The 10,960-nt window shown below is 36.2% G+C and overlaps 1 protein-coding gene across 1 annotated transcript in view; it reads left to right on the top strand.

The window, feature by feature from the left end:
* The window catches only part of TNFSF13B (TNF superfamily member 13b), a 33,001-nt gene that overhangs the window by 2,284 nt on the left and 19,757 nt on the right, over positions 1-10,960 (top strand). Inside the window, exon 3 of the mRNA XM_068921180.1 lies at positions 16-51. Within this exon, the coding sequence (XP_068777281.1) occupies positions 16-51 (36 nt within the window). The remainder of the gene's footprint in view (positions 1-15; positions 52-10,960) is intronic.

Raw genomic sequence — 10,960 nt, 5'->3', positions numbered from 1 at the left:
GCAATTGTCTTTCAGGCAGAGATGAAGCACGGGAAATCATCACCTCCAAAGGTAAATGTTTTATAATGTGATTAGTGTGTGAAAATAGCAATTTTTTTACTAAAAATGTAGATGGAGACTGAAAATACAGCAGAATTAATGGCAAATATAAAAATAATTGATTGTTCAAAATAAGTGAAAAACTGTTCACACGTACCTTTGAGTATTGTGCAGTTAGGTATTTCACATCTTCAGTGGATGATGATCTTAGCTGTTTAAGAGTAGCATTAGCTCACAGCAGATTATTATTAAAATATCTTGATCAAAAAGACTTTGATTCTTCTCAGAATTTGTGTTGTTATGAGTGACTCACATGATCAGTAATTATTTAAAAAATGGGATGTGTAGCTCATCTGACTGAATATGTCATTTGGCTCTGTCAATAATTCCTGAACTGTGGATGCAGAACAGGGTAGATAGATAAACAGATGTATGTATCCCTGTGGGATAAAAAGGTGGCTGTAAGGTTTGATTGAGACACATCACCGTCAGATTTTTGTGTGTTTTTTTTTTTTTTTTTTTTTTTTTGTCCTGAGAGGCAATTTGGGAACTGTTCTGTAGCTGTATAAACTGAAGTGGTCTCTAGTGGGCTTTAAAGCAAATCGATTGTTTGAGGCAGAGAAGCACTCTGGTTAAGTCTTCCTTTCAATTAAGTTTTAATAGAGTATGGGTGGCATAACGTTGACTTGTGTTATGTTAGTGTTTTTCTTTGCTAATGGATATGCCAATTTTAGAACTTGGTATTTAATACACTTTTTTGCTCATTTCTTAAATTTTTGTTGATGATTATAAACTTATGTTGTGAGAACCACTGGTATTCACAAAAGCTAGCCTTTGTGATGCAGTTTTGAAAAGTCTTTAAAGATGTTTTTTCCACTCTTCTGCACCAGCAAGACCAAGCTGCTCAGAACTTGATAGTACTCATCAGGAGAGAGAGGAGGAAATATGAAGCAGTTAGAATCTAGAGGAAAGGCATCCGATGATTTTTGTACCTAAGAAAACATGATCTGTGAGGAAAGAGCAGAGGAGCTGGTTATGTATAGTCAGGAGAAACTGAAGGCAGATAGGATGTTTGAAGGCTGGTAAACGTTGAATTGGGAAGTACTAAAGTTAAGTTACTCAGTCTTCCTTTTTAGGAAAGTTTTAGGAAATACCTTCTAGTAAGAAGGGCAGCTAAGCATAGGAACAGCATGGTTGAACATATCTTGGAATTTCCATCAGTTATCTACAAAAGCATCTGGCAGATAAGACTCTGATTCTGCTGTTGATGGCTCTATACTTGTCACAGCCATTGACTTCCATAACAGCAAGCTTTTAAAAAACAACAAAAAAAAAAAGCCTCCCTTAATGCTTGTTATCATAGCCTCTAACTTGGTCAGTTTAATCAAATACATGTTTAAATAGTCTGCATTTATCAAATACAGTTACTGTATATGCTATAAAATAGGGAATGACTTTTTTACATAGGAAAACCTTGTCATAGGAGAAATTAGGACAATTACTTGAAATATAGTGCAGCAATATTGTGTTCTTTAAATCTAGGATTTCTTAGTGACAGCAAGCAACCTGCTTTGACTAAGAATGCTTTCTAAGTGGATATTTTTTCTGGGAGATCTGAAGAGGAGGTCTGCAGAGAAACCAAATTCAATTTTTTGGCTGGAGCTGAAAGCCTGTCAGACCTGCCACTAGCCTTCCATTGGCCAACTGATTGATTTTTCCAGAGTCAGTTCATTTTTTGATTCTAGTGTCTTCATCTGTAACGGGTGGATGATGTTTCATGCCATCTTTCTGTATAGCTCTGATAAAATCTAGAAGTAGAAGGCAATATAGTCAAGGTAATCCTTTTAAAACAGTCAGCAGTGTAAAGCACAGCATTAACTAGTCTTATTTGCAGGTGACTGAGAAATTGTTTGAAAAGAAAAATTATTTTTTAGAATATGTAATGGGATATGCCCTTCTTGCTCTAATTGGGACATCTGACAGTAACAGAGCAAGTCCATAAGTGGTTCTTATAGTCAAGAAAGAGAAACAGGCTTATCCAGGTGGCAGGTTAACTATTCTTGTTTCTCAGGTAGATGAACTCAAAACAAACTGCTTGAAGTTAGAGGTGAAGAGAATTACTATAATGGGCTAGAAGTTTTAACTGAATGCAATGAAAGTATATGGTATATATCTTGGAGAAGCCCTATAACTGTGCACTAGGAGGATTACTTCCCAGTTAAGTGCTGTATTTCTGCAATATATACAGTGTATACAAAAGGCTGTTCTTACTTGCAAGTTTCCCTGCAATAGGCAGCTGCAGCATTAAAATGGCATGATGTAACCAGTGATTTTCTGTGTGTGTGTGTTCACCCTTTCTGTTAGCATCCAGGTCATCTCAAGCTTCCCTTTGTGAGTCTGCATATATTTGAGATTGAATCGTTAAATCAGGATTAGATTTTTATTAAGTGTGAAACTAGGATATATCCTAGATATAACCAGATAACTGTCCCACCTTGGTTTCAGTTTGTGGTAAAACAGAAGCACTAGGCAAAAATCAGTCTTTCTTTTTCTCCTGTCCTACAGGTGTTAGTTTTGTGGAGACCTTCTGTTAGGCTTTTCTATTGGAATGGATTTCCAACTTTTGAAAAGTAACTTTAGCTCTCTCAACTGAGTTAATTAGCTGAGTTTTGCAGGATTGTTAGAAAACTTGTTAATATTGCTTATCTTGCTTACTAACATTACTTTAAGGACTTCAGCTTTAGAATATGCCCACTACTTATATTCTTACTGAAGGACTGACTGGGCAATTAGGGAACATCAAAGTCTAAATATGTTCTTCTCCTTTTTCCTTGCTGTTTCCCACCACTCTGCAATTTCTGTAGCACCCAGTTCGTTGCAAAAAACAAAAACAAAAAAAAAAAACAAAAAAAAAACGTGACAGGTGCTCTCCATAATTCAGTACAGTCCTTCTGTCTTAAGACATTATACTGTAAACTGTCTGAAAGATCATCTTATATAAACTAAAATATTAGGTTAGTAGTATTTAGTAGTATATTTAGTACAATATGCGTAGCTTCTTAACCAGCCCAACAGTAGGGAAAAGTACAACCAAAAACCAAAAAGAGATTTGTTTTAGTCTTATAGTATGCTGAGCACTCATGAACTTCAAAAAGCGTTGAGGATTTAAGGAATACCTTATCACTTACTCAGTGAGTTATTACTCACTGGATTACTATATTAATTTTCTCTTTTTATGTCCTTTAAGTGGAAATCTGGCTCAGCTTGTATCATCTTCTACTATTCAGATCAAATAAGGTATGTTTGGAAGGCCTGCTACTTTTTTGGACTCCGCAGGAAACACAGTTTGTAGCATTCTTGAAAGTGATCTTGTATTCACTTAGTTTAAAGTCTTTGAGGCCTCTGTGCTTGTATGATAAACCATCATTTTCTGTATTTGCAGTCTTTCAAATAGTACTGGAAGGAGACAGGCAGGAACCTAGGAGAAACTTGTATCTTAGTTCGCCCGCTAACAAAACTTTCAGGAAGATGTGAAGTAACAGATATGATCCAATTCAAGCCTGGAAATGGGTGGAGCTAGCAGAGTTTCACACACCTGGGAAAAACACCTCAGTGTTCATGTAGTTGCTCATTAGTGTAGGGTAGTCAGCCTTACTCAAATGTGTACATGAGCTGAAGGGGTTACGTTTGTATAGTTTTTCCTTCCTGGTAATTAACATGCTAAACACACAAACTACAGGTTTTCTTTTTTCTACCAAAAACTGCCTTAAAACCCTTTATGTTACTGGGAGGGGTTGCTTTTTGATAGCAAGAAATTGAATTTGATTTACAGAATCCCTAGTTTTAATTTCCATTGTTTCACTACCTGCACACTGAATGAAACATTGCACCATGCTAACACATGACTATATTGAATTCTAGTTTTAGGATCAAGATGCTTTGGCTTTGCAGCTCTGGTAGCAAAGGATTTTTTGTTTTTGCTTTTTTATAGAACAGAAGTAATCAAACTTAGGGCAGCAGTACCACAGACTAGTATAGCACTCTGGTAGTTTTGCGTATCTTACTGAAATTGAAATAGGAAGCTGTGCACGTCTGAAACAGTTGTGAGTATCAGTCTACAAATAGCAGTCCTTGATGTCGTATGAGGTAGGCATTCACAAAATTTTATAATCATCTTAAGATTTTGATCACCTTTTTTGTTTTTTAGTGCTGATTCTTAGTTAGGGGTCCGTTCCTCTGTAGTGAACGTCTTGTTACAAAACTAAAGAGGATCCAAAAATACTTTTGCAAGCAACTCAGTAAAACTGCATGACATGGGTAGGAGGAGTGCTTTCACTGTGTCATTATCGAAGTTACTCTTCCTCTTGCAGTCTTTAGAGTCAATGCAGAAATTGTCAACTTCATTGGAAGTTTCTTTTATAAATCAAAGTACTTACCTCATGTCTTTGCTGATCTTTGTGACTTACTAGAGAAATTGATCAAAATAATTAAATTTCCATATAGACAATACCTATGCAAACTTGATTGTGGATTCTGAATGTGAACTTGTAAATAAATAATACAAGAAAATGAAGTGGGGGTAACTGCAAACTAGACTACTTTATATTTCACCAGCTCTTTATATTGGGAGCAGATATACTGTACAAAAGCTTAATTTCACATTGCATTTGGTTAGTATGTGAATCTCAAGGTGTGGCTGACTTATGTTTATTGCTGATCTATATAATCATCTGTCTAAAGTAATATCCTTCATAGAGCTATAGCAGTGTTTCTTGGTCATATTGAGTGCTTGTCCTATTTGGTGATGGAAGAGGCTGTGAATGCAGAGGTGAGTTTTGATCGCTCAGTCCTACCAAAATTGCTGATGCAGTTGCAGCCCTTCCTAGTAATATTAGACCATATAGTTACTTTGGTTTGAGTCTTGTGACTCTATCAACCATAGAAACCGAACCTCAGCTGCACAGTGCTTGAACGTGTCTCTACATGTCAGACTCCTTTGGAGTTAAGTGAACGTCTCATTGCACTACATCTTTCCAAGCAGGTTGTATCTTAGACTGTGTCTAAACTGCAATTATTGTCTGCAGTATGATCTTGGAGCCACCTAGAGTATTTTTAAACTAGCCAACTTACGTTGTTGCCTCTGGCAATGTGTTTATTCAATGTGATGCTGACTGAACAGTTACTGTTGTTCTCATGTAGGTTTGGCAGTTTTTGCTGGTTTCTGTACTACGATTTAATTCCGACAGCGAGTAATGTGAGAGGTTCTGTGTATGCTGTGAGACATACCTATCCGTTATGATTGCAAAGATTTAATCCGTTATTGTTCACTATTACTCTCCTCATCTTATGCTGTGTACTTCTAGCTTTTTGTCATGAGTCTGTTTTCATATTTGGACTTCTCAGTAGTTGTACATTTTACTGATTGGAGGATAATGTAGTCAGCTGAGTGTTTTTAGTGGTCTTGTATAATATCACATTTTTGCTATGTAAGATGATTATGTTATGATTTGATAAAGCTGATAGAAAACTATCAAAACAAATCAGAATCAATACAAATACAGCAAAACGTTAACTGTTATATCACATTGTACTTAAATTTGTTTTGTTGGGGTTGAATCTCTTTCATTGTTTTCTGTTTGGCTTTGTAATCATAGTTGATCAAGATGCTGAAGCACAGACGCTAAATGATAGCCGATTCTGTGTGCGTTGTTAGCCTAGCCTGGTCATAGAGGGAAGTACGTAAGCTTATTGAACCATTCCTGTTTGCCTTAATTTGTACTAGCTTAGAAATAAGGGCTTCTATTTTTTGTATTAGTTGTAAGAGAAAAGTTGTGAGAAATTGATGATGTTGTGGTCTGTATGGTTGCTCTGCTGGTTTGTAAGGATGTCTGAGGGAAAGCACAAGTTATGATGTCAGTCAACCAATTATCTGGTGTTACTGACGGATGTTAAATGTTGAAACAATGTAAATGAGATTTTGAAGACTTCTAAAGCCTCTTTCTTATTATTGTTTTCTCTTTGTTTTTGCAGAACTGAATGGTTTCCAAACATTCAAAGGGAGTCTGCCCCTAAATTTGACATTTATTCTGTTGTGTAATGACTTGACCGTTGACTTCTTTTTTTCCTAGAAGTCTGAATGCTTGAATCATTTCCGTTTTCTTTCCCTCTGTATTTATACATATATGTTTGGGTTTTTCTACAGGATTTACTTGGAGTAAAAGATCACTGACTACTACAATGGAAAAGTCATGGATGCTTTGGACCTTTGTTGAAAGATGGCTACTAGCTTTGGCTTCTTGGTCTTGGGGTCTCTGCCGTATTTCGCTTTTACCTTTGATAGTAACTTTTCACTTGTACGGAGGCATTACACTACTTATGTTAATATTTGTATCAATAGCAGGTATATTATATAAATTCCAGGATGTGCTGCTTTACTTTCCTGAACAGCCCTCTTCATCACGCCTTTATGTTCCTATGCCTACTGGTATACCACATGAAAACATCTTCATCAAAACCAAAGATGGAGTTCTTCTCAATCTTATTCTTCTGAGATACACAGGGGACAATGCAGCGTATTCTCCAACCGTCATTTACTTTCATGGGAATGCAGGCAACATTGGCCACAGATTGCCAAATGCTTTGTTAATGCTGGTAAACCTGAAAGTAAACTTACTCCTTGTTGATTATAGAGGGTATGGAAAAAGTGAAGGAGAAGCAAGTGAAGAAGGTTTGTACTTAGATTCTGAGGCTGTGTTAGACTATGTGATGACTAGGTCTGATCTTGATAAAACAAAAATTTTTCTTTTTGGCCGTTCCTTGGGGGGAGCAGTAGCTATTCATTTAGCTTCTGAAAATTCCCATAGAATTTCTGCCATCATGGTGGAGAACACCTTTCTTAGCATCCCGCATATGGCCAGCACTTTGTTTTCTTTCTTTCCAATGAGATATCTTCCTTTATGGTGCTACAAAAATAAATTTCTGTCCTACAGAAAAATCTCTCAGTGCAGAATGCCTTCTCTTTTCATCTCTGGGTTGTCTGACCAGTTAATTCCACCAGTTATGATGAAGCAACTTTACGAGTTGTCCCCAGCTCGGACTAAGAGACTGGCGATTTTTCCTGATGGAACTCATAATGACACTTGGCAGTGCCAAGGGTATTTCACTGCACTTGAACAGTTCATCAAAGAAGTAATAAAGAGTCACTCCCCTGAAGAAATGGCGAAAACATCGTCTAATGTAACAATAATATAACTGATATTCTTCTTTTGGGGGGAGGGAGAATACCTGCACTGTATCTTGATTTGTGAAAAGTGATAAAAGAATGTCCATTTTTAAATGTATATTATGTCTGTACTTGCCTAAAGAGTGAAATTAAACTTGGAAAGGTCTAATGCTTTATTAAGATATTCCAGATAACTTTTACATTTGCAGCATTGTAAATGAACCATTCTAAATGTCTTTCCCATACTTTTTTTGATATCTTTGTCCATATCTTCCATTTGTTTGATATGTACAATGGATGCTATTAAAGAAGAAAAAAAAACAACAACTTGTTACAACAGTAGTACAGAATACATTAGTTTAGAAGAATGGCAGGTTTTTCAATATTCACTGCTACTGTGTGTGACCTTTTCAGACCATCATGGTTAGCACAATGTTTTGTTGTTTCCCTTAGGCTTTATTTGAAGTGTGCCACGCATGAGATACTATTTTATTCCCTGAAATTTTGTATTGTGCAACATGGGAAATCTTTAATGTGCTAAGTAATATAAAATAACATTATTGGTAAAGTATACTTAAGGTATACTGTCCTGAATTCTTACCATTTTTTATGGTTATGCACTTACATATGTTAATGTGTGTGTGTGTATATATGTATGTGTATAAATATAGACACACACATTTATAAACAAATTGCAAGTGAAGAGGAAAGGCCATTTTCCCTGTTTCCATTTTGTTATTGGTACTGTAATAGTGCCCGTGAAGTTGAATGTGCTTATACATAATTGCTTCTGCGTGTTCCCAGCCAATTTTTCTATAGAAAAGTAAAGTACCGTTCAAAGAGATGTGCAATATAACTTTCACAGCTGTTTTCTGGCCCAAGCTCTCCTGACTGACTTATTGGCAAACTTTCTGTTAATATTATTCTGCTCATGCATTTGAGGTAGGATTTTCAAGGCAGAGCGGGTGATGCGGTAGAAGGGAGTGTCGTACAAGGTAAAGGTGTGTATATTTGAATTTGATTTTTAGGTTGATATATTTTAAGTATTTGTGCCCTTTATTTATGCCTCCAGAAGAAACAAATCCAAGTAATTATAAGTAATCACATGATTGCAGATTAATGTGTACAGTTGCTATGGTAAGGAGAATAAAAATGAGCAGTACATAAATGAGTAGACCTAAGTTTAGTTGGTCTAAACCAGACAACACTTAATTTAACACTTTTATCCATCTGTTCTTAAAAAGTCTTTTTTACAGTACTGCTGTACAGTGTGAAAATAGATTACACATCAGTGGAAGTGTTTGTTTTCTTTGGCTGTACTGAGATTTTGAAGCTAACATTGCACCATTTTATAACCAGCAATATTTAATTTATGAGATCTTGATTCTGACCAAATGTGTGTGGTTCCCCCCCCCCCCCTTGGTTTTGAGGATCCTTATCCTAAGTCATCTTAACGAAGTTGTGTGGTGTTAGCTCAGTCTTATTTGTACTAGGGTGTGTGGCTATGTAAGTCTTCAACAGACTTAATTGCTCATTTCCTGCAGTTGATAGTTTGCCTATTCAAAATAGATTTTTACGGGAAGAAAGATAACTGTGGAGAAGTTTCCCCAAAATCTGTACAACAACTTCTTCAGATGGAATTTTCTTTAAATAAAGTTTTCTGCCACAACGCCCTGATTCAGAAAAGCATCTCAGCACATACTTAATCTGTTTCCTGATAGACAATGGTATTTTAAGCTTGTGCTCAATTTCTGTCACTGACTAAAACTGCTTTTCTGAACTAGTGCCTTAATGATTATGCCTCCAGTTACTGTATGGAATTACAGGTATTATGTACACATTAGATAGCAGTTGTCAGCAAACTATAGGTAGGGAGATGTGTCTTTGTTAGAAAAACTTAAATGTGGTCATCCTTTCTATTTAAAAACAGCAAAAAAAACAAGCAAAAACACATGCCAGATGTTGCTGCTCTCTCTGATAAGTATCTTTTGTCACACTACTATTAAAGTTTGTTTAGAATTGACTTGAAGTTGTTATAGACTTGCATGGATAGCTAACATCTTCTCCGACATAGCATAGCTTTGAATTTATGTCAAACTGAAGCTCTCTCCTCAGCATTCCAATGGTGTATGATTTGGTTTTTGGGGCGTGTTTTCTGTGTGGTTTCTTTGGAGGCATTTGTTTATATAGCGAAAAGGATTTAGCAAACTGTACCATTCCTTTCTGTGGTGTATTCGTAAAACCACAATGCGGGGTTCTTGCTTCACTCAGATACTTTTTTTTCTTTTTTTTTTAAACCCCCCAGGTATTTTGCAATGCTTCAGAATTAAGGTGGAGGGGTGAAGGGGGAGAGAAGGAATATAAGTGGACAAGTACTACTTTTCTAAAAATAATTTGATAAAGCCAGTGGCATAGGTTACTTGTTGGAGACTGAATGCAGATAAAGTAAACAGCTATTTCAGAAGTTGTCATAACTTGCTGTTAACTACCATAGTGTTCTTCATAAAGTGTGGATTTCCAAAGCAACAAAGGACTCTTTTTTTCCCTCACTTCAAACCAGTCAAAACAGACAAAGAAACAAAAAACCCAACCCAGAACACCCCGCTGTCCTTCCAACCTCCTGTCTTATGCATCAACTGCAAAGCCTTTCTTGCCACTTGCATATAAACAAGAAATATTTTCATTGGGGCCCACAGTTGCCAAGGTAATGTCTGATGTGTGGTATTAGATTATGGCAGCCTCGTTGCAGTGTACTTTATGAGCAGTTCTAAACATTGCTTTGGGTTATCAGGCTGTATCTTTTCACCGTAGTGTCTGCAGGACATCAAGATGAAACTTTGCAGATATGTTTGAGAAGACACAAGCATCATACTTTAAACTTAACTTGTTTTCTTCCGCCTTCAGTATATGGACCTTTTTATTTTTTATTAATAGGTTGCCCACATGTGCTTCTGGGTGAATACCTGTGGTTCTATTTTTTTATTTGCATTGGCTGTTAAATCCACTGAAAGAAAAGAGAAAGAAAATACTAATAATTATCTTATGTAAATATTCCATTGCTGTAAATATGGTCTTTCCTTTCCCTTTTAAGGGAGGAGGGAGGAAGAAGGAGCAGGAAACTTGTTGCTAACCCTTTACAGCTGACAAGTCAATACATGTTTTTATTTTTACAGTCTGTATAATAGCAACCCACAGTTATCTACTGCTAAAAGCCATTACGAGACAGTGCATTGCAGGATCCATAGTAGCAGTAACTTTAAATTGCCAGAAGTTGTATTATGACTGCTGTTGCATTTATTCCACTTAATACCATTATACGATTTCCCATACTGGTTCTTCATTCAGGTATAGAAGTTTCCCAAATGTTTGTCTTGTATAAACAAGTTTCTAGTCTGGTTTGGGAAGGGAGAGTTGAATTTATTTCACCAGTTTGTAAGAAAGTCACCTTTTGGCTTAAATATGTTCTATGTGGGAACTGTGCCACTTTTAAAACTTAAAGTTTCTCTTATAAAAAAGTCAGGAATTGAACAGTTGTAGCAATAGAGTCTTTATGAGGAATCATCCAGTATAAGACTGTGTGTGTGGTTTTAATTAGAGGAAATACTTGAGACTTCCTACTAACCCAAGTTTACATTCCCAGTATCTACTTCTGAACTGTGAAATGCAGAGATAAGCTATACTTTCAGATGAAAAATTGTT

This window comes from Struthio camelus, chromosome 1 (genome assembly GCF_040807025.1).
Source record: "Struthio camelus isolate bStrCam1 chromosome 1, bStrCam1.hap1, whole genome shotgun sequence".
Classification (NCBI taxonomy): domain Eukaryota; kingdom Metazoa; phylum Chordata; class Aves; order Struthioniformes; family Struthionidae; genus Struthio; species Struthio camelus.
The sequence above is the reverse complement of the archived record's forward strand: the minus strand, read 5'-3'. Positions and strand labels throughout refer to the sequence as shown.